Below are 24,266 nucleotides of genomic sequence, written 5' to 3'. Positions count from 1 at the left end.
AGACAACATGACATTTAAGATGCCATGGATTTCAGTCAGGGTTAAACTGTATAGTTCATCCAAAAATGACAGCCCTGTCATCATTTACTCAGCCTGAAGTCACACTAAACTTTTGTGTCTTTCTGACTTTGTGGAATGTTAAATGGCTTCAAAAAGCTACTGTTATTATACTTAGTTACTTTATAGTATTGGTCCGTTGAATGCCCAAATTTGATTGGCTGATGAACGTTCTGAGGTGTGCAATTATTTTCTGGGAAAGGCACGGTGAATGTAGTTCCAGGCAACTCTCTTTACCGCATTACAGTTCCATATCACTTCCCATAGTTAACTGTAATAACGGACTAACAAAAACAACATGACATACGATTTTCCGAGGCAATAACAGTGCTGTTTAGAGAGACACAGGAGTAGCTTCGTTTACACAATCTCTATCTCTCTTTCTCTCTCGCTTGCCCTCTCTCTTTCGCTCTCTCTCTCTTTCTTCTCTCTGTGTCTCTGTCGCTCTCGCTCTTTTTCTAATAACTTCATTAATAACTGCATTAGAATGCTATCAACTGCAGCTTTAAAATGATGTTTTGGAACAAGAAAAGAGCTGTTGGATGAGACGCAGAAGAAATAGTCCTACTCACAATAGCGATTCAAGTACAAAAACTGAATCCCTTTAAATATATCATGTGATCGATGTCTTGAAGTGTGGTTACTGTAGTATAAGCAGAATAATTCACCCCCGGGCCGTTGAATTACTGAAAAATAATGCACACCTGAGCTGTAATGGCCACTCTGCTTTGCGCAATAAATTACTGGTAATCTTACAACCTCTCTTACTGGTTAATTGGCAGCACTGATTTACCAGAAAGTTTCTATTCACACATAAGACTTTAACTGCAATTTACCAGTCAAAACTGTGTGTGAAATTGAACTATTAGCCAAAACATGCCAATCGATTTACAGGTCTGAAAACACCCAAAGAGTCAAATAAAAATGCTTATTTACAAGAAAACATGTCAGATACACTTAAAGGGTTTTGCATCTGAGTTCTTAAAATATTATTTGGAATATTTGATTACAGTATGATTTGCCGTTTCTGTACTTGATGGTAATTATGTTTATACAGAGAGTCCAAAACCTGTAGTGAGTGTTAAGCCTGACAAACAGTTGTTCAGAGGAGAAACTGTTACTCTGAGATGTGACATACAGGATACAGGAGACACTGAGTGGACATACAGCTGGACTGTAAAGAAGACAAATAACAGAACTATAATCATACAATGCAACACACAAGAGTGTAAAATCAACAACATTCAACACACTGACAGTGGTAAATACACCTGTAGAGGAAAGATACGTGAACAAAACACTGAGATGAGTGATGCTGTTACACTGACTGTATCATCAGGTGAGTTTATATGTTTGTTCATCATTATTAGTGTGAAGAGATGAAGTGTAACATGTTATTCATGAGAGATTGATCACTTTCAGATAAACCACAGACAGTTTTAAGTGTTTCTCCAGACCGGTGGTTGACTCCAGGAGAATCAGTAACTCTGATGTGTGAGGTTACAAACTCCTCTACTGGCTGGACATTCAGCTGGTTCACTGTACATGAATCCACAGGTCAAATCTGCTTCACATCTACATCAACCCGTTTATACACTCATAAGACCAGTAAAAAATGGGCACCTTATTTGCTGCTAATGATGCACTGTATTATGGGTAATTGTTGTTCTGGCACCCTCTTGTAGAAGTGTAGCACCATTAGCTTGCAAACCTGTGCACATGGAAGCAGCGGTTGTCTTATTTTCCCTGTCTTGACATATATAAAAGTGAAACAGCTTCTGAAATAGGTAGGGCGGGACTTGATGTTGTCAATCGAGATCTAATAGGATCGTTGGAAGTTGGGCCATGTAGGCTTCTGATGCAGCATTCCCAGACAGGAAGGCATCAAGGCATGTCTGAATCCAATGTTAGGTTTACTTCCTGACTCCTGAGATACCTCCATCGTCCTGTCCCACCATGCATGTGTGCGCGTGGGGAATGTGATTGGTCGAGTTCGAAAAAATAAAATGGTGGCCAAGAAAGCAGCTGGAGCACAAATTTACTGTAGATAAATTTATATTTCCACTTTTTACACCTTTTAGTTCTAATGAGAAATTAGTATTGTAGTTTTCAAATGGGATTAGTTATCACAAAGTCTCTCTCTGTTTATAATTCAAACACACTGCCTATGAAGTGCGTCCGAAAGTGTTTCTCTGAGCTGCCTTCATGCCTCCGAAGTCTTTGCCTCATGAAGTCTTTGCCACAAGTCAGATGCCTAAGTTTTCGGACGCAGCCGTAGCTAATTGCTTAGCAAAACAAGTCTCCGATAGCTCCATCGCGCCAATCCGTGCGACATGAAGTAAAGAGGTCATTTTGAGGAGTGGAGGAGATTAGCGTTTTTGATTATGAAAAAAATAATGAAGCTCACAGATAAGTAATTTATAAATACCACAATATTCCATCTTTTTTTTTTACATTTTTAAAAACAACTTTAAGTGTAGTCAACACCTTGCTGTGCTGATATTGAAACAGCGCCACTGCAGTGGTGCAATGCTGCAACTGCAGTTAAAAACAACAATCCACTGAGTTCAACGATTGTTAGTTTTTACTGAAACGACACGACTACATTTTTTTGACAGCCGGAGGCGAGACGCCTGGTAGTTCTGCATGCAGAAAAAGCATGATTTGAATAACGAGATAACCTGCAATACATTCAGCCATGACATTACTCACAATATGGACTTACTGATTTTATGAAACAGTGTAATAGGCAAGGACACTTTTCCATGTTTTGCTTAATTTTCTTTTATTTCAACATACCATATTTTGACTTTTTACAGAGGAAGTTGAGCTTGTGCCAGACAGCATTCGAGGATCTAAAGGCATCTACACAGTGAGATCAGTGACTGTGAAGCACACAGGAGTTTATGTTTGCAGAGCAGAGAGAGGAGATCCAGCCTATCACACAGAGTACAGTAACACAAAGCCACTGTTTGTCACAAGTGAGTTTATTACACACAACTATGAAATTTGTTAAAGTATGATCCACTATATTCTTAGAAAGCATCAACCAGTTGCATGGTATCTACAATAATCAAGAATAAAGCATAAACAAAACTCAGAAGCTGAACACAACTATCACAAGAATTGCCACCATGAAAAATCACTCAGTGAATTACAAATTATATAAAGCAAACTAATTCAACATACTAAACATATAAATACTAGTAACATTCACACCTGTATATGTGAGTTCGTTCTACGAATGCACTTAAGATCAGTATGTTATTTAACAAAATACAATGAATCTTGCGTGCTTTCCATTGCCCACCTACATTTTTTGTGTTTACGATAGTACAATGACATATTATGGTACATTACATTCTTACATTAGCTCACGTTATTTCAGCAAGCTACAGAGTTTTCAGATGGTAGCAGGTCAGTTCATTTCTCATTCAGATATTGATAATGACCTATTAAACAACACATTAACACTGAAGTTAGAGGTGTTGTGTGTACTGTCTAATTTTTAATGCATCTCCCATAAACTGTTTTGTTTAAGTATGGGTTCCATTTATATTTTAAATCTCATGATGTAAGTATATTTTAAGTTCTAATATAAAAATATGTTTATGGTTATATTATTTTCACAGATACATCGAAGCTACAGTGATACAGTGGACAACTGTGAGGTTGATATCATATGCCCCTGAACTGTGATGATGAAACACAATGGGAGGATCCATCTACACTTCAAAATCACAACTAACCTTAAAGACCCTACATTTGATATGGGAAAACAATAGAGCAGTTAACCAGACAGGGCTTATCTCGGTCCCAGGCTAAAATGCATGTTTGAGCTACCATAATTTAAAAAAAACCTTTGTACTAACATACATTGAGGGGGTGTTAATGTCACGGTAGGAAAATCCATTGTTTTCCTCCGTGTCATGTTTGTGTGTGTGTGTTGTTCACTTACCCCTGCCATGTGCTCGTTAGAGCAATCCCTTTCACCTGTGTATGATTGCCTCGCTCCAGCTGATCCTCATCAACCATCAGCTACAAATACTCACCCTGTTCTCTCCCTGTTGTCAGATCCTCATTTCATGTTTGCTGCAATCACTTGGATTATCGTCTCTCGTCGTCGTGTTGGATTTGTGTTCGTGTTGTCGTCTCCGTGTGAGTGTTTGGTTGTTCCTGGTTCTATCCACTGGCCATCATCGCACTCACCACCGACTTCACCATTCAACACTCTTCACACCACCGTAGACCTTCGATCACCATTGCCAACATCCTGGACTCAGTCATTCACTCTGTTGATTCATTGTATTTACCATCATTATTAATAAAACTGTGTTGATCGTCTGCGCTTGCCTCCTCCACTTTATTGTATCGTTACAGAAGGATCTGACCATCATGGAGGCAGCAGGCGATCGCTCCCCATCTCATCTAGAAGAGCTTTTACAGAGAGCTGTGGGTCGTATGGATCGCCAGGACAAGGCGATAGATGAGATGGGTCGAGCCTTCCAAGCAATGGTGACGAAGGTTTCCGAGCTCGCCCTTCAGGCTCAACAACAACATCCATCGCCACCCATTGCGCCCCCCACGCCACCCACACCGCCGATCGCCACCGGGGGTTTTCCCCAGTCCGAACCACGCCTTCCGATTCCGGAGAAGTATGCGGGTGAGCCGAAATTTTGTCGATCATTTCTCTCTCATTGTTCTTTGCATTTCGCATTGCAGCCCCGCACGTTCACCACCGAGGAAGTGAAGGTGGCGTTCGTGCTCTCCTTGCTCACGGGGAAGGCTGCCCTCTGGGGGACGGCGGTGTGGGAGAACCACGACAGCTGCTGTGCTTCGTTCCACGCCCTCTCGGAGGAGATGAAACGGGTCTTCGATCGCTCCGTCGCCGGGAGAGAGGCGGCCAGACTGTTAGCGGACCTACGTCAGGAAGAGAGGTCCGTATCTGATTACTCCATCGAGTTCCGCACCCTGGCGGCGGAGTGTAAGTGGAACGAAGAGGCGCAGTGGGATCATTTCCTGCATGGGTTGGCTGACCGCATCCAACAGGAGATTCGAGCTGTGGAACTTCCATCTTCACTCAATGGATTAATCGATCTCACTATCCGTATTGACAACCGGCTAGACCAAGCCGCCAGACGGAGGGGGAGAACCACTCGCACAACCAGTCCCGAGGTTCAGCATCGGCGGCCAGAGGTTGCGGTCAGCCCACCTGGAGATCTGGAACCCATGCAGGTGGGGCGAGCTCGGCTCTCCCGGGAGGAGAGGAACAGGCGGAGATCCCATGGACTGTGTTTATACTGTGGCAGCCCAGAACATCACATCCAGCGCTGCCCAGTAAAAGATCAAGCCCGATAGTAAATCTGAGGCTACTATCGGGTGGGATCTCTGCCAGGAAGACCTCATCTACATCGACACTCCTTCCGGTGAGACTACGGTGGTCTACTCACACACTGGATCAACACGCTTTGGTGGATTCTGGGGCCGAGGGCAGTTTCATGGACTTTAATTTCGCATGTAAGACCAAGATTCCTCTCACCTCTCTCAAACACCCCATTGCACCTTTTGCACTTGATGGACACAAGTTTCCAGTCATCACTCAGACCACCATTCCTGTTTCACTTATCACATCTGGTAACCATACGGAGAAGATTTCTTTCCTCATCATAGACTCACCTCAGACTCCCATTGTTCTCGGTCACACTTGGCTCCATAAACACAACCCCAGGATCGATTGGCGTCTCGGATCTGTGGTTAGCTGGAGCGAGGAGTGTCATTTGTCTTGTCTTTTGTCTGCTGGTGTTAATGTTTCTGAGTCTGTGTTTCAGGGGGAAGCAGTGGATTTGACTAACGTGCCCGCGGAGTACCACGACCTGAAGGAGGTGTTCAGTAAGTCGCGGGCTGATTCTCTTCCTCCTCATCGTCCCTATGACTGTGCGATAGAGTTATTGCCAGGTACCTCTCCGCCTAAGGGCAAGTTATATTCCTTGTCTATTCCAGAGACGGCGGCCATGGAGAAATATATATCCAGTTCTCTAGCAACGGGGTTCATTCGCCCTTCCTCTTCTCCAGCGGGGGCGGGGTTCTTTTTTGTGGGAAAGAAGGACGGATCTCTGCGACCTTGTATTGACTACCGAGGGTTGAACAACATAACGGTAAAGAATACTTATCCTTTGCCGCTTATGTCTTCAGCTTTTGAGAGGTTGCAGGGAGCGGCCATTTTCACTAAATTGGACTTACGTAACGCTTATCATTTGGTCCGCATTAGGGAGGGGGACGAATGGAAGACTGCTTTTAACACCCCTCGTGGCCATTTTGAGTACTGCGTGATGCCTTTTGGTCTATCTAACTCGCCGGCAGTCTTCCAAACACTCGTTAATGACGTGTTGCGAGACATGGTCGATCAGTTCATATATGTTTACCTGGATGACATATTGATTTTTTCTTCGTCTCTCCAGGAACACGTGCAACACGTACGACGAGTGCTTCTGCGGTTGCTAGAGAATGGATTGTTTGTCAAGGCGGAGAAATGCGTTTTTCATGCACAGTCTGTTTCTTTTCTAGGACACATCATTTCGACTGAGGGTGTTCGCATGGATCCTGAGAAGGTTAAGGCTGTGGTAGATTGGCCATCCCCAGAGTCTCGCAAGGCCCTGCAGAGATTTCTGGGGTTCGCCAATTTTTATCGGCGTTTCATTCGCAATTTCAGCCAACTAGCCGCGCCTCTGACCGCTTTGACCTCCCCTAGTTTGACGTTCAGGTGGTCAGACGCAGCTGAGGCTGCGTTTGCCAAACTGAAAAGCTGCTTTGTTTCAGCTCCTATTCTTGTCACCCCTGATCGCTCACGTCAATTCATAGTGGAGGTCGACGCGTCAGAGGTGGGGGTAGGAGCAGTGTTATCCCAGCGCGCATCCTCAGACGGAAAGGTTCATCCTTGCGCGTATTATTCTCATCGTTTATCTCCTGCGGAAGTTAACTATGACATTGGCAATCGGGAGTTGTTGGCCGTCAAATTAGCACTGGAGGAGTGGCGTCACTGGCTTGAAGGGTCGGGTGTACCTTTCATTGTATGGACGGACCATAAGAATCTCGAATACATTAGAACTGCTAAAAGACTTAACTCCAGGCAGGCTCGGTGGGCATTGTTTTTCGGTCGTTTCGATTTTACACTTTCTTACCGGCCGGGTTCCAAAAACATCAAACCCGATGCTTTATCCCGTCTTTTTGAGCGTTCCGATCGTACTGCTACTCCCGAGCCCATTTTACCGGAGAAAATCATTATCTCCGCGCTCAGATGGGAGGTCGAATCGAAGGTTTTGACAGCCTTAGAAGGGGTACGCCCCCGGCTCGTTGCCCACCGAACCGTTTATTTGTGCCGGAGGGGTTACGGTCAGACGTTCTCCAGTGGGGTCATTGTTCCAGTGTTGCTTGTCACCCAGGGGTTAGTAGAACTAGATTTCTAGTCAAGCAACGATTTTGGTGGCCTGGTATGGCTCGTGATGTCCACGACTTCGTCTTGGCTTGCTCGGTTTGTGCTGTTGGTAAGACTTCCAATCGACCTCCAGATGGGTTACTCTTACCGCTGTCTGTCCCTTCGAGACCCTGGTCCCACATCTCGCTAGATTTTATTACCGCCCTCCCACCCTCCAAGGGTAATACGGTGATTTTAACCGTAGTGGACCGGTTCTCGAAGGCGGCTCATTTCATCCCCTTGCCCAAATTGCCATCAGCCAAGGAAACAGCGGTAACTGTCATTGACCACGTCTTCCGTATACATGGCCTTCCGACAGACGTGGTTTCTGACAGGGGTCCCCAATTTGTGTCCAAATTCTGGCGAGAGTTTTGTAAATTGTTAGGAGCGACTGTTAGTCTTTCTTCCGGGTTCCATCCCCAGAGCAATGGTCAAACCGAGCGAGCCAATCAGGATGTCGAAAGGGCATTGCGGTGTTTGGCATCCAACAATCCTTCATCCTGGTGTCAACAACTCTCAATTGTGGAGTACGCACACAATTCTCTGCCAGTGTCATCTACGGGCATGTCTCCATTTAAGTGTAGTTTAGGGTACCAACCACCTAATTTTGTTAGTACTGAATCCGAGGTGTCGGTCCCCTCCGCAAACGCACTAGTCCAGAGGTGTCACCGCACCTGGACCAGAGCTCGTAGAGCTCTACTCCAGGCAAGGTCGCGCACCAAGGCTAAGGCTGATCGCCACCGGTCGAAGCCTCCCCGTTACGTCGTCGGTCAAAGAGTGTGGCTTTCAACCCAGAACATTCCGATGCGTTCCGTTTCGAATAAGCTTGCGCCCAAATTTATTGGCCCGTTTTCTGTTACCAAAATCATTAATCCGGTAACAGTGCGTCTTAGCCTTCCTCCCGCGTACAGGAGGGTTCACCCCGTCTTTCATGTGTCCAAAATTAAACCGGTGATTTTTTCCCGTCTTAATCCGCCTGCCCCGGTTCCCCCTCCGCCTCGTATCGTTAATGGGGAGACCACGTATTCGGTCAATCGTATTCTGGACTCTAGACGGAGGGGACGCGGTTTTCAGTACTTGGTGGATTGGGAAGGTTACGGTCCGGAGGAGAGAAGGTGGGTTCCTGCTCGGGACATACTGGATCACCGCCTTATTGATGAATTCAATCAGCAGGTAAAGCAGGCTGGGAACGCCAAGGGGCGTTCCTAGGGGAGGGGGTACTGTCACGGTAGGAAAATCCATTGTTTTCCTCCGTGTCATGTTTGTGTGTGTGTGTTGTTCACTTACCCCTGCCATGTGCTCGTTAGAGCAATCCCTTTCACCTGTGTATGATTGCCTCGCTCCAGCTGATCCTCATCAACCATCAGCTACAAATACTCACCCTGTTCTCTCCCTGTTGTCAGATCCTCATTTCATGTTTGCTGCAATCACTTGGATTATCGTCTCTCGTCGTCGTGTTGGATTTGTGTTCGTGTTGTCGTCTCCGTGTGAGTGTTTGGTTGTTCCTGGTTCTATCCACTGGCCATCATCGCACTCACCACCGACTTCACCATTCAACACTCTTCACACCACCGTAGACCTTCGATCACCATTGCCAACATCCTGGACTCAGTCATTCACTCTGTTGATTCATTGTATTTACCATCATTATTAATAAAACTGTGTTGATCGTCTGCGCTTGCCTCCTCCACTTTATTGTATCGTTACAGTTAAGGCTACTGTGAATAATATTTTAGCTTTCTATTTTATAATTTCTAGATTGTATTTTCTAGACCAATATAATTATGATAACATTTACATACAAAAACATTAAGAATGTTTAAGTGAAAGGAATGTTGTTTTTAAAATATTAGAAAAACATTGTTTATATGAGTGAATTTGAAGTTTCTTACAATGTTTTGAATAATGTTCTTATAACAAAAATAACATTACATTATAACATTAAACCTTCAACAAAGTTTTTTTTTATTTCATGGGAACGTTAGGAAAATGTCAATATAATGGGGATGGAATGTTCTAAGAATGTTTTAAACAAAGTTCTTAGAACATTTTTATAACAAGACTGGAACGTTCTTACAAGGTGGGCAAATGGACATTTTTAACGTTCTAAGAACTTTTAAACAGTGTTTTATAACCTATTATTAACATTTTTAAAAACATTCTTAGAACATTAATTTAACAACAGACTGAACCTTTCTTAAAGGTTTTGAATAACCAAACAATTACGTTCATACAACATCTAGAAAACTGGACACTTTTAACGTTCTAAGAACTTTTGGTCACACTTTATTTTACGGTATCACTGTTACAGTGTAATTATACACTGAAGTACTAAGTTTTCATTAACAACATGTACTTAGGGTTGGGGTTAGGATTAGAGTTTGGTTTAGGGTTAGTTGCATGTAATTATGCATAATTAACTGTTATTACTATAATAATGAACACGTTACACGTAACATGTGTAACAAAGACACTGTAAAATAAAGCGTTGCCGAACTTTTAAACATAATGTTTTATAACCTGAATGTTAGGAAAACATTCTTAGAACATTAATTTAATGGTGAATGGAAATTTTTAATAACATTTTTAAAAATGTTCTTAGAACAGTATTATAACAACAGTCTGAACCTTTCATGTTTTGAATTACGTTCTTAAAACCAAATAATAACGTTCAAAGAATGTCTAAAAACTGTTAGCTGGGCCAGTAGCAGGATTGGACACCCCTGTCCTGTTATATCATTTATCTTTAACCCTCTGGGGTCCCACCATATTGGGACACTGTCAGGGGTTCTGACATGCTCTTACATTTGGTCTTTTTTCAGTTGCTTTAAAAAATAATAATGGCAAGTGTCTCATAACACTGCGTTCAGCACAAACTGGGCTACAATATTATATGAGCTACATGTATGTACATGTTTGTATGTTTGGGAGAAAAATGTTAATGCGTGTTTAAAAAAAAAATTAAGTCACTGATATAAGTCCACAAAACCCATACTAAACATGTTTTAACAAGACTTTTCTTAACAGAATCTAGTAGTTTAGAGTTTCTCATTCACATAAAAAAATATATTGATTTAGAAATTGTAAGACAATTTTTGTTTAGGGGAATGATTGATTGACAGCTCAGAAAACAAAAGGTTTGCATAATGAGCTGCATAATGAGCCTTTAGGCAGGAATGTGAGAGAGGAACTACAGTAAAGAATGTGAGGACAAATGTATACATGTTTGTTTGGGGTTTATTAAGAACTTAACAATATAATCAAAATAGAAATGACGGTCAGTGGGACATTTTCAGTTTATCTGGAAACAAACCCTATTCAAAAACTTAAACTAAGAAACTGATAAACAACAGAGCTGTAAACATGTGGCTCATGTAACCATATAACTTTATGTCCAAAAAGTGTGACTTCATAGTTTTGTACTAATGAGAGGGATGCAGACATGTAAGACTTTTTACAAAGTCTTTTAAAAATTGTCCACAGATATACCCTTACATACATAACTGATGGGTAAATATCACTGATAGCACTACATTCAGATAAACTATCATGTACATATAAACTAAATTCAGAACATCTCAAATAAACATCTGCAGTAATTAGTTTTATAAAAAGCTGTTTTCAGCAGTGTTGGGAACGTTACTTTAAAAAAGTAATTAGTTATACTGTAGTTACTAATTACTTCTCAGAAATAGTAACCGAGTTAGTAACTGTGTTACATCATTATAAAAGTAACTAATTACCAGGGAAAGTAATTACTGCGTTACTTAAACAAATTATAATATTTCAAATAACTTGGATGCCCCTTAAAATTAAATATGTTAAATGAATAAAATGGATAATAAAGAGAAACCACTAATTTTGTGGCAGCATGTGACGATGTGAGGTGCTTTATTAGATCAGAATTACTTGCCACAGACATGGAGAGACTTTTTCTTTCTGGGCATAAGTTGCACATTACACAAACATTCATGCCTTTCACCTCAACAATGGAAAAGTAGTGCTTATTATACTTTGTGTTTGTGACCGCTACCTTTATGCTCGTTGTACTTGTCATCGCCCTGTCGCCGGTGTGTTCGGAGTGATAACTGCGCGATGACCGGGATGCCTGTCAGTGCTTTGAGATGGGGTACAGCAGCAGCAGCCGCTGCTCGTTGAGAAGAGAGAATGACGCGTGTTTTCATGTCAGTCTACAAAAGTCTCCAATCATGCCAGAATCGATCGCTAGATTTGTCCTTGTTGCTTTTTTGAAATTAAGTCGCTAAAGTGATAGAAAGTTGCTAAATCTAGCGACTAAGTGACCAAGTTGCTCAGACTTATTTACACTGCTCGGAGTCGGACTGTGCATGCTTGTGCATGAACTCTGCCTCTGGTTGGCTAACGATGGAACTTAAGCCAATCATCATCAGCTATGTGGTTGTCCCACCCTCTCTAACACGCACACACCAATCATCATCCGCTATGTTTCTCCCAACACACACACACAAGAGAAAAACAGGGTCTGGCTGAGAGAGCGAGCCTACACGGGTGAAAATCACTTCAGTGAGATAAATTTTAGTAACGCACATCATTTTAATGTCAGTAACGATAACGGCGTTATAATGGGAAAAACAGTAATTTATTTGATTACACGTTACTGAAAAAAATAACTCCGTTAGTAACGCCGATTACTTATAACACCGTTATTCCAATCACTGGTTTTCAGATGCCCATCGACTGATCGTCTAGCTTCTGTTTTTAACACGTTTCTCTAAGCGTGTATGAACATGGTATGAACCATGTGAACAGTGGGTACCGCCTCTGGGCGTGACCGCATTAAAGAAAATGAAGTCAGCCAGAAAATACAGTACTCTCTTTACTTCAATGCAGATTATATAAACAGGCAATATTTGTTTTCGATTATAATTAGTTTGTCTGAAAGTAGACATTTCAGGCTTTCTTGGGATATGTGTGGAATATTTGTGTGATGAGTATTCGCGGAGTTTCAATTGATTTTTGTAACGTGTTTTGAGAGACAGCTGGCGAAGACAGAAATGTCTGAATGCGCACCCTGTTTATTTTCTTTATTTGACAAAAACACAAAGATCTGTTGTTATTGTGAATGAACACATATTAAAGAAGACCCTTCACAGTTTCAAATGATGTCAAACACGTAAGTGTATGATTATTAATAATGGAGTATTTTAAGTTGATTCTGCTATCATAAGGAGAAAACATGTCAAAACGAGGCGCCGCGTTTTTGGACCCCAGGGGGTTAATAAAGAGGATTTTCATGATGCAGATCAGGACTTTCATGGTAGGAAAAATATGGAAGTCATTGGTCTCCTAGTCTGTCTTGTTACAAAAATTCATCAAAATATCTTCTTTCGTGTTCAGCAAAACAAATACATTCAAACAGGTTTAGAACAACAAGAGAGCAAGTAAATGTAGACAGAATTTTCATTTTTGGGTTACTACCCCTTTAAGTAATACAAGGTTAACTCACTTTCCCTATAGTTAAACTGAGTAGACTGAATTTGTTGGGTTTCGTGGTCTTCTCTTTCTTTATATGCAGATGTATCCTTTCTTATTTGTTTAAATATCTGCCACTTTCCAAGGTTTTCCTATTCTTTTGTTTTCATCTACTTCGAATTATTTTCAAAGTAACTGTAGAATTGACTTCTACACACAAAATGGGTGCTAAATAGCACTAAAAGTGGTTCACTGACTTGTAATCAAAGGGGAATAATTTTTAGGGCTAATTATCATCTAGAACCATATTGTGCTACGTTTAACCATAAGTTGTGCTATAGTCATGCTTTGGAACCACTTATGCTTCTACAGAGGTGCTACAGTATATACAGTAGATGCTCTATAGTGCTAAAAATTGAGACGGAATTGTTGTATAAAAAACTACATCTCAGACAAAATTAGCAGGTTTTGTATCTTCAGTTCAGCTTTTCAGTTCAGTTGTGAACCATATTTGGTATTTTTCCTCATCATTTAACCCATCCAAGTTATAAACACACTCACACGTAACCACTGACCCCATATATGCTTCTAAGTTTAGTTTCGGAGTACAACAACTTCTGCAACCGCTGGTTGATGATGTAACTATTGACCGTGCCTCTTCACACTGTGACGAAATATCCATCTTATTAAGCAACAACTGGAAATTCTTGGTCATACTAACTATGCATTTTAGGCTTTTTTATAATGCATTACACAGTAATATCCAAAGCTCTGTCTGCTGATTGATGCCATTGAAATCATGTGACATACAGCATCATTTATATAATGTAGAAGATGTATGTTTGAAAAAAACACCCTATCCTATCCTTCTTTTATGTATGTTAACACTTTAAACAAAGATAAAACATATCAACAAGTAAAATAAAATAAGTAAAGCAAGTAAAAAAGTAACCCTCCAGATTTTTTTCTACATTGTGGTAGCCCTTGCTCACAAAAAAGTTGGAGACCCCTGCATTATAGAGTTTCTGTTTATAATCCTCATCAAAAAGTAAATATTATAATACAGTGCTTTGGATGAGATATTTTTGGATCTACGTTAATAAAACACATCGTTTTTCGTTCCTTTTAGTCTAAAAACTAAAGTTCTTATTTAGCCCTTTATTTATAGACCTTGTTTATTTTTAGTCATGCTAGAATAGAAAAGGGCCTTTCCCAAATGGTTTTTAATTTTGAACCACAAGTCGCTGTGGCTCTGCCTTATCAGTATGAACTCTCCTTAGGTATCAAGGAAAGGAAGGGTGCATTTTAGGGGTCACATTCTCTGTCATTATGTTCCTCAAAGTTCTGTATCTAATACAGTATGGTGTTAGATGGAAGAAGAGGAAGTTTTGGGTGTTTGTTTAAGTGTCATTCATCAGTAGACCAGAGTTGATTTCTCTTCCTCTAGTTCTCTGTGAGTATTATTTTCTCTTTAAGGATTTGACTACACATAAAACACATAAATAACATAAAATATCTGATTATCTTTTCATTTCAAGAGCATGTGATTAAAAGGTCACAATTTTGAGCCTTGGCTTATGTAGTTTCCACAGTTAAAAGATTGCACCATGAAGTATCTCTGTTATTTTGGTCTCCAGATACACAGTAGCTCAGGTTTTCTTTCAATGTTCAGTAAGTCTGTGAGGTTTTCACTCATTTTATTATTCAGTAAGCAGTAATCTTAAAGGAGTAGTCAATTTTCTTAAAAAAAAAAAATCCAGATCATTTACTCACCACCATGTCATCCAAAATGTTGATGTCTTTCTTTGTTCAGTCGAGAAGAAATTATGTTTTTTGAGGAAAACATTCAAGGATTTTAATGGACCCCAATGCTTAACAGTTTTAATGCAGTTTAAAATTGCAGTGTCAAAGGACCCTAAACGATCTCAAACGAGGCATAAGGGTCTTATCTAGTGAAACAACTGTCATTTTTGGCAAGAGAAAAAGCACGGTTACACTTTATTTTAAGGTGTCACTGTTTATTAAGTCCCTAAAGAAAAATGGCTAAGGGCATGAGGGAACACAACATAAAATACTGTTATTTAACTCCCGGATCACTTAATCCTATTAGCATGTTTAAGTTGCTGGTGCAAAAGGACATGAGGATTGATAGGTAAATGAATGTATTTATTCATTACACCAACGTGCATAAAGGAGAGAGACACAAAAACCAGACCCAGGGAGTAGGAATCAGAGCGGGGCTAAATCAAAGAAATAAACAAAAACAAAACCTGTACTCTAACTACAATCCCACAACCACTGAACTGCTACAACAATAAAATAAAAAAATAAACACAAAATCAACGGGGCTCAACACGCCCTACCTAAACTACACTGACATAAAAACAGAACATACCACAACAGCACCCGCTTCTTACCTGATGTACTAACAACATGCTTCCTAGGTGTTGCATAAATGGAAGTCACGTGACATGCTTTCCTGTTCCTTACTCCCGGGCCGGCAATAAAACAATATGGAAAACGTATGATTTTAGTTCTACATAACCCAAAGAAATAGCAAACCCCTACAAAAGAAAACAAAGTATAAACTCCAACTATAAACTATAAATAACAAAAAAACCAAGGCACGCCAACATCCCAGCGTGACCCAAAACGAAAACAAACAAAGATCTTTCTCTCTCTCCGTTTCCGGTCTACGTCCGACCTTTAAGTAATGACGCTCCTCCAGGTGTACATCATAACGATGATAGGCAACCAGCAGCACCGCCCTAAGAGATACTAGCAGAAAGAATAGAAGCAAAAACAACAACAAAAAAACAGAATCCTCGGAGCACGTAACACTGTTACATTGTAATTATATATTTAAGTACCAAGTAAAAATCATCAACAACATGTACTTACTGTAGGGTTAGGGTTAGGAATAGGGTTTGGTTTAGGATTAGTTGCATGTAATTATGCATAATTAGCTGTAATTACTAAAATAATTACATGTAACATGTGACAACAAAGACACCGTAAAATAAAGTGTTACCCACATGACCTTTCCACATCATTACGCAATTACGTGAGGTCGCGCTGACTCGTCACACAGCCTGCGGAAGAAGAGAAGTTGTGGTTTAAAAGTGCATAATTTTTATTTTTCTTGCCAAAAATGGCAATCGTTTTGGTCCATTAAAGTCCATTAAAATGAGAAAAATCCTGGAATGTTTTCCTCAAAAAACATAGTTTCTTCTCGACTGAACAAAAGAAAGACATCAACATTTCGGATGACATGGTGGTGAGTAAATTATCTGGATTTTTTTTAAAGAAAATGGACTAATCTTTTAAGTCTATACGTCTATAATATAAGTATATAATAATGCAGGCTGAGTTCTGATCTGAATACGATGATGGATTTACATTTCTTAACCTACATATAAATAATATACATAGTTATTGTCCTCTTAAGCATCAATGATGTCATTCACAAGTTTATATAGAGCAGCACACATCAGTGGTAGAAGTGTGATGAAGGTAAAGTTTAGGGAGGGGGGTTAGTTTTGTTTCCGTTCTGTGGTATTAACCAATATGTGAAACCAGCTTTTAATAGATTACAAACATCGTCACTACCTCTACTTTATTATGTGCAGTTGGTGACCAATGAATGTTGTTTTACTTTATTTGATGCTGTAAAAAAGTCACAAACAAACATTTGTGTAGAAATGCATGTATAGGTCTGATGTAAGTGTGATGCTTCATTTGTAGATTTTTTTAAGAGCTGTGGATTTTTCTTACATCAGTCCCTCCACTGTCCACAAAAACTTGGAGGCCCCCATTCACACTTTATACTCAGTAGTACTCCAGCTTGCCATAAAAAGCTCCTATAAAGTTAGGGAACTATTATAGAGGAAGTCTTGAGGTTTTAACACAGAGTGTTTTAATGTTTAAGTGTCAGTCATCAGTAGATCAGTATGGAGTTGATTTCTCTTCATCTAGTTCTTTGTGAGTATTATCTTCTCTCTATGGATTTAACTACACATCAATTACTCTCACATTGTCTACAGGATCAAATCATTTACACTACTGCTCCTGTATTTTTCTCTAAGAGTTGAAATTTCATGATAAGTGAATGATGTTTGTATGAGACAGTAAGTGTGTAGATAGTGTTGTGGGTTTGTGAAATGTATCTGTTGGGTAAATGAGGGACTACAAGTGTATTTGTTTTGTGTTTCTGATGCTCTGTGTGTGTGTGTGTGTGTGTGTGTGTGTGTGTGTGTGTGTGTGTGTACCTGGTAATTATCACGTTGTGGGGACCAATTGTCCCCACAAAGATAGGAATACCAGTGTTTTTGTGACTTTGTGGGGACATTTTGATGTCCCCATGAGGAAACAAGCTTATAAATCAAACAAAATGATGTTTCTTGAAAATGTGAAGTATCAGAAAGTTTTCTGTGATGGTTGGGGTTAGGGAATGGGGTAGGTTAGGGGAATAGAATATACAGTTTGTACAGTATAAAATGCATTATGTCTATGGAATGTCCCCACAAAACATGGAAACCAGAATGTGTGTGTGTGTGTGTGTGTGTGTGTGTGTGTGTGTGTGTGTGTGTGTGTGTGTGTGTGTGTGTGTGTGTGTGTGGGTGTGGGTGTGTAAACATTTCTAAATGGACTAAATGTACCCACTAAACACAATTTTTGTATTTTTATGCATTTTGGACAGTTGGGCTGAAATATGTTGGTCTGAGTGTATTTGCAATACACACTGCTGCTTGTATACCCTTAGCTGTTCACATGTCACGCTTAAAAACACGTGGAAAATGCTAGGCGCGAGTCTTGGTGCGATTTAATACTTACAAAAAATAAATATGAATACGCATAACTAATAGATTGCGAGTATTGAGTCTTGGTGCAGTTAAATACTTGAAAACAAAAAACAGTATAAATATACTTAATAACATATTTACAAATTAATAAACCAAATTGCATCTTTTCTAAACGTTGTGTCTTGGCCTAAAGCAGCCAAGAAAAACTATCTTACATAAATTTTATATTTGTTAGAAATGAGCTAGAAATAAAAGATTTCAAATCAATATTTCATGTCCAGTTATTAACTCATATGGTGAGTAGCCACCAGCTGGATGTACATTATCCCTTCCATAACACATATTAGATTTAATCCTGTTATATTATTGAGTGTTTGGAATGCACCTTTGCAGATGTAAGTGACAGAAAACAGTGAGTGTCCATTAAAACTTGTGAAATTTTCTTTGAAAAAGGCAGATGCAGCACAACGAGGAAGTGAGGTAATGTAGGAAATATTTCTAGGGCGTTTTTTCCATTTTTATGTGTTTTTAAGCAAAAAAAAATCTTATTCTTGGTCAATTGGGTAATTGTGTCACTGTTTTTTCACTAGAATATATCAGATTTCCTAATATGTCATCATTAATGTTGTTAGCATTACTGTAAGAGACATGGTTACATAGCATCTTTCACCAATGACAACCATTGATTTCTTGCAATATGTCCAATAACTAAATGCATTATAATTACTAATTTCATTATAGCAATATACAGTATTAGAGTATTTTAGCATTTCTTGTCTGGGACTGCGCTCATTGTGGTCTTTAGTGCCATCAACCAATCAGAGGGAGCTGTCATGACATCATCTTCCTATCATTTGTCATATAATATTTGTCTCAAAACAATCTGTGGCAGAAATGAAAAAGATATTTCATATAGTATCACACAAAAGCAGAAGTTGTAGATTATGTATGTCCTGAGTGCAAGAGTGCAAAATTTATGTACTACTAAGAAGAAAGTTTGATACTAATACTATTCACCTAAAAAAACAGGATCTTTTAACTGATGTATTTTAAATTCACGTTTAAACTGTAATGAGTTTTTTTCTTTGTTGTTTACAGTGCTGGTTTCAAACATCCACTCTGGACAAACTAAAGGTTATTCAATTTGATTCATTTATTATATAACATATTTACTTAAAGGTCCCCTTCTTCCTGTGTTTTTGAAGCGTTGATTGTGTTTACAGTGCGCAATATAACATGTGTTCATGTTTAAAAAACGCTGTATTTTTCACACAATTTACTTATCTGTATACCGCTGTTTTCACTGTCCTAAAAACGGGCTGATGTCTTCCTTGTTTTATGAAGTCCCTCCTTCAGAAATACGTAACGAGTTCTGATTGGGTAGTTTGTTTAGTGTATTGTGATTCGACAGCAGCTTAGCTAAGCCTGAGCCGTTTGAATTGTAGCTGCGACCAGTGTTGGGAAAGTTACTTTTAAAAGTAATGCATTATAATATCAAGTTACTCCCCAAAAAAAGTAACTAATTGCATTACTTAGTTACTTTTCATGGAAAGTAATGCTTACGTTACTTTTAAGTTACTTTTGCGTTACTTTTTCTTACTTGTCTGAGGCTTGATCTCTTTCAGGCATTGCAGGTGTTTTTTTTAATGTCAAGCTCTGGCCTGCCATCTCCGTTTCTGACTCAAACTGTTCTCGCTCAGGTGCTTCTAATGTAATGTAGGTTAATATGTTCAGTCAAATTCAGTATATTATTTTATTTTTAAATTGAATTAATTAAATTGAAAAGTAAGTCACATTACTTTTTAAAAAAGTAACACAAATATGAACGTGTACATTTATAAAGTAATGTGTTACTTTATCCGTTACTTCAGAAAAGTAATATTATTACTTTGTAATGCGTTACCCCCAACACTGGCTGCGACTGACGTATTCCTGTGGGCGAAGTTTAGTCAAACACTCTTATATTGACGTCATTCAATCCGGAAGTAGAGGGCTGTAGTCCAAACCGTCCGTTCGCTGTAGGCTTTGAAAGACATTTTGCAGGTATTATTTATGCACTAACAGCAACACACTAACTAAAGTTTGACAAATGGGATCAGGGAAAACGTGACCTTTAAGGATACTGATAAAAAACTGTGTTTCATTATTTATTAAGATTATCTAGATTAGTTCCTGAAATAGGCTTGTCATTTTCATTATGTAATTTTGTTGCCATTTGTTGGATTACTGTGAATTAGCCTTTTTGGTAATGTACATCCAGCCGGTTGTTATGGAAAAATAAGCCATGGCAGAATGAAACAAGACCCCTCTGTATTGATCACTAGGTTGGTGTTTACTCTGAGATACCAATCTGCTAGATGTACATTATCACTTACATATTTATAACAAAATTACATTTAAGCATTACATTTATCTTTGTACAAAATAACACATTTATAAAATCATCAAATTTTCTTATTCTGTTTGAAGTCACCAGAATAACTTTGTAAACTTTGTTTGTATTGCTGTGAATTTATTTTTACAGGTACATACTAAAGACAGTAAGGTGATATCATGCTAAAGTGGGCCATCAGGTAAAATGGAGCATCAAGGGTTATGGCCTGATTGCTCTGGAATATCAGCAACTTCATTATTTTGAAGGGGGCCCTTAATGCTTATGGGAGGTCTGGGATGCCCAGCCCCTCCCTCACACTATTTTTATCATGCAGTATAATTTCAGATTTCATTTGTAATTATCTTCTCATGTGTTTCTCCTTCAGTCTCTCTGATCATCAGACCCAACAGATCTCAACACTTCTCATCTGAATCTCTCTCTCTGAGCTGTGAGGATCACAGTAACTCTACTGGATGGACAGTCAGAAGATACACAGACAAACTGAAACTTTGTTCATCATCAGACACGAGATCTACAGGAGCAACATCTACATGTACAATCAGATCTCTCAACACATCTGATACTGGAGTGTACTGGTGTCAGTCTAAATCTATTGGGACACTTCATCATGTTAATATCTCAGTACACAGTGAGTTTTTGCATTTACTAATTTCTACCAAATTAACTATTGAAATATTTTATCATTATTTTTATCATTTGTAATCATCATTCATTTCTTCTGTTGTGTAGATGGTAATGTGATTCTGGACAGTCCTGTTCATCCTGTGACTGAAGGAGATTCACTGACTCTACGCTGTTTATATCGAGATAAAAAACCCTCTAATCTGAGAGCTGAATTTTATAAAGATGGATCAGTGGTGCAGAATCAGACTACAGGTAGGGTGACCAGACGTCCCGTTTTTCCCAGGACAGTCCCGTATTTCAACTCTAATTTTAGTGTCCCGACTTATCATGAAAAAATCATATTTTGTCCCGTATTTCATTAATAATATTTTTTTTTTTTTTTGCTGAGTGATAGCGTGAGTACTTGTAGTCTCCTCTCATATGAAAATAGCCCAATAAAAAGAACAAGTAGAAGCAAATCGCATTATAGTATATTTTAGAGAACAAAAGTACCATCCAATCACAATTCCCTAAATCAACTTGATGTTGGTGAGCGGAATCCGACGTCACCTGCAGTTAAGTGTAGTAGAGAGCACGGAGGAGCTTGACTCGGGTGCAAAGATGTCAAAGAAGCATGCGTGTACATTTAATGAGGATCTTCAAAAATAGTTTAAATTTCTCAAAAGAGAGTCACTATCAGATGCAAGCAAATTAAGATGCAACATTTGCGGGGCTCGCTTTTCCATTGCTCACGGAGGCCGCGCCGACATAACGCAGCAAATGCACACAAAAAAACACATGGACGCTGCTAAAAGTAAGTGTGCTACTCCAAATGTCAGTGAATTTTTGCATATCATTCTGTTATTCATGGGCACAGTTTTCAGTCAGCTGACTGCACTGCAAAATTAATTAAGAAATTCTATGATCCAAAATTTTCTTCTGCTCGCACTAAATCTGCAATTTTATGTAAGTCTACATATTTTTTTACATAGTTAATAATATTATCAAGTGTAAACTACTTGTTTGTGTTCATTGGGAGTTGTGGGTCTGTGGGTCCTTTGTCTGTCCCGTATTCCACTCTGAGAAATCTGGTCACCCTAACTACAGGAGACATGATGACCATCCCTACAGTCTCAAAGTCACATGAGGGTTTCTACTACTGTAAACACCCAGAGAGAGGAGAGTCTCCAAAGAGCTGGATCTCAGTCAGAAGTGAGAGTTTGTAGAAATGATCTCAAGTGATTTTGTTTGTTGTTGTTCAGATATACTGCATGATAACATGTGTTTCTGTTTCAGGAGGGTCTCAGGTGAAGACGAGTAGCTTCACCACGATCACTTTTCCACTGGCAGTTTGTCCATATCTGTTAGCAACAGTCGTGCTGGTTTTCAAATGCTGTAGATCGAAAGGTGAAACATCTGATTTAATTACATTTATTATTATGCTTCTAAAATCTAAGGTCCAGTTAATGTCAATAATTGTTTTTGTGTGTATTTAACAGTTTCTCACTCATCTGTTGAAGATCAGTTGCAGTATGCAGTAAGAGAAGATGAAGCATCAAACTGATATAAATGTGTTGTGAGTGCAGTGAAGCATCAGTCACAAACTGAATAAATGCAGTCAATAACAATTACCAAATATGAATTTTAGAGTAAATCCCTTTATTTTTCATATGTTACCCTGGACCATAAGTTGCACTTGTGGGTGAATTTTTTATGCCAAAAATCATTAAGATATTAAGTAAGATCATTTTCCATTAAGATATTTTGTACATTTCCTACTGTAAATATAATAATAGTTAATAAGTTAATAGTTATAGTTAAAAGTATGTGTTGCTAAGGACATTATTTGGACAACTTTAATATTTAGATTTTGTGCCCCAAAATATAAAATAGTTGTATCTTGGCCAAATATTGTCCTGTCATAGCAAATATATAAATGAAAAGCTTATTTATTCATGTATAATGATATGCAAATCTCAAATCCTTTATGACTGGTTTGGTCAAGGGTCACATAAAGTATGTCTGTTAATGTGATACAGAAGTCAATCCCAAATTCACAGTGAATGAAGCCCTACAGTTTTTGTAGAGTTATACATTGTTTGAAGTGCCTTTTTATTTGTTTTAATAATTTCTTTAATGTGACACATTTCTGAGAGTATTTAGGGTTTATTTCAAATTAATTTCTGGAACAATTTTCAAATAAAACTGTCGATGTTGTTAGTGTATTTTTTTCTCTTTAAGTATATGAAGAGTTTGGTTCCAAAACACGATAAATGCCATTTTTGAAAAAAAAGTAGTTACTGCCAAAATCAGTATTATATCAGGTCAGTATTTAAAAGTAAATTCTTAATTTTACGCAAAATCCAATATCCGCCGTGTTATTCTGTCATCTTTTCTCCCTTTTTTCCCAGAACGTGATAAACACCACTCCTCGTTTTCTACAGAATGCAATAAATCCGCTCCACAAATTACAGCGCACCATTCCACGCAATGTAAACAAACAATTGCGGCGCGTTGAGTACACGGAGTCCTAGTTTTCCTCATCTACTTTGCACTTCGTGAACAACAACAAACAAAAACAAAATAATACTTTAATTGCATTGATAAACCTGTGATGGTTTTCTGTGATGGGAAAGAAATGTAAGCCATCAACATCTAATAATTTATGCGAGAGGCACTCGGGAGACGGGTGCTTGTTCTCCCGACAGCATCTGTGAAGTTTATGTGATTCTAACACATTGACCCCAGGGCATCTTATGAAAAACTTTACATTATTTTACTCAAAGTCAACGAAAATCGAGCAGGACCAAAACATTTTACAGCTGATCGCTGTGAAAAATGTTAAGCGACGACGTCAAGTATAACCGCAGCAATGACAATGTTCTTACTATGCCAAAGTAAGTGTTTTTAATGCCATTAATGTTTATTTTTTTAATCAGTGTATACCACTAGTCAACTAAATGAATATAACATGGCAAAGATGAATGCACATTTATACATTGATTAAATAGATTTATAGCATTTAGAAAAAATAGCTGTCATGGATTTATTGCATTTTGTGGAAAAAAAATTATTCGTTTTTATAATAAATCTTTGAAAATCAAGTTATCGATTTCAATTTTTTATGTTTTTATAACCTAAAGATGCTATGTGAAAGTTTGTAACAGAAAACAGTGGTTTTCATCTTGTCACTTTCTTGGCATAGAAAACACGTTTTTACCGAAATTTGTCAAAATGGATTTATTGCGTTTTGGAACCAAACTCTTCATATAATAAATCCATTAGATCAGATATGACTTCATGAGTGTGAGATGATGTTTTCTTTGTTGTTGTTGTTGTATGTAAATAAATGATTGTGTAGTGAAGCTGTTATTAGACTTCCACACACGAGGGGTCGCTGTGGTTCCATTGTGTTCTTTTTGAGTCCTTTATTAATCTGATGAAACTGTTGCTAGTCAACACATTTATTTCTCTTTAAGAAGGTAAG

The 24,266-nt window shown here is 38.7% G+C and overlaps 1 protein-coding gene across 1 annotated transcript; it reads left to right on the top strand.

The window, feature by feature from the left end:
- The first annotated feature begins 1,362 nt into the window (after positions 1 to 1,362).
- On the top strand, positions 1,363 to 23,234 carry LOC141363370 (uncharacterized). The gene is made up of 8 exons (XM_073866033.1): positions 1,363 to 1,396; positions 1,480 to 1,614; positions 2,877 to 3,038; positions 20,526 to 20,804; positions 20,906 to 21,052; positions 21,890 to 21,997; positions 22,079 to 22,186; positions 22,279 to 23,234. Exons 1-8 carry the CDS (start codon positions 1,363 to 1,365, stop codon positions 22,341 to 22,343), a joined length of 1,038 nt encoding a protein of 345 aa, XP_073722134.1. The 3' UTR covers positions 22,344 to 23,234.
- The last annotated feature ends 1,032 nt before the right edge of the window (positions 23,235 to 24,266 follow it).

The sequence above is a fragment of the Misgurnus anguillicaudatus genome, unplaced genomic scaffold, assembly GCF_027580225.2.
Source record: "Misgurnus anguillicaudatus unplaced genomic scaffold, ASM2758022v2 HiC_scaffold_34, whole genome shotgun sequence".
Taxonomy (NCBI): Eukaryota; Metazoa; Chordata; class Actinopteri; order Cypriniformes; family Cobitidae; genus Misgurnus; species Misgurnus anguillicaudatus.
The sequence above is the reverse complement of the archived record's forward strand: the minus strand, read 5'-3'. Positions and strand labels throughout refer to the sequence as shown.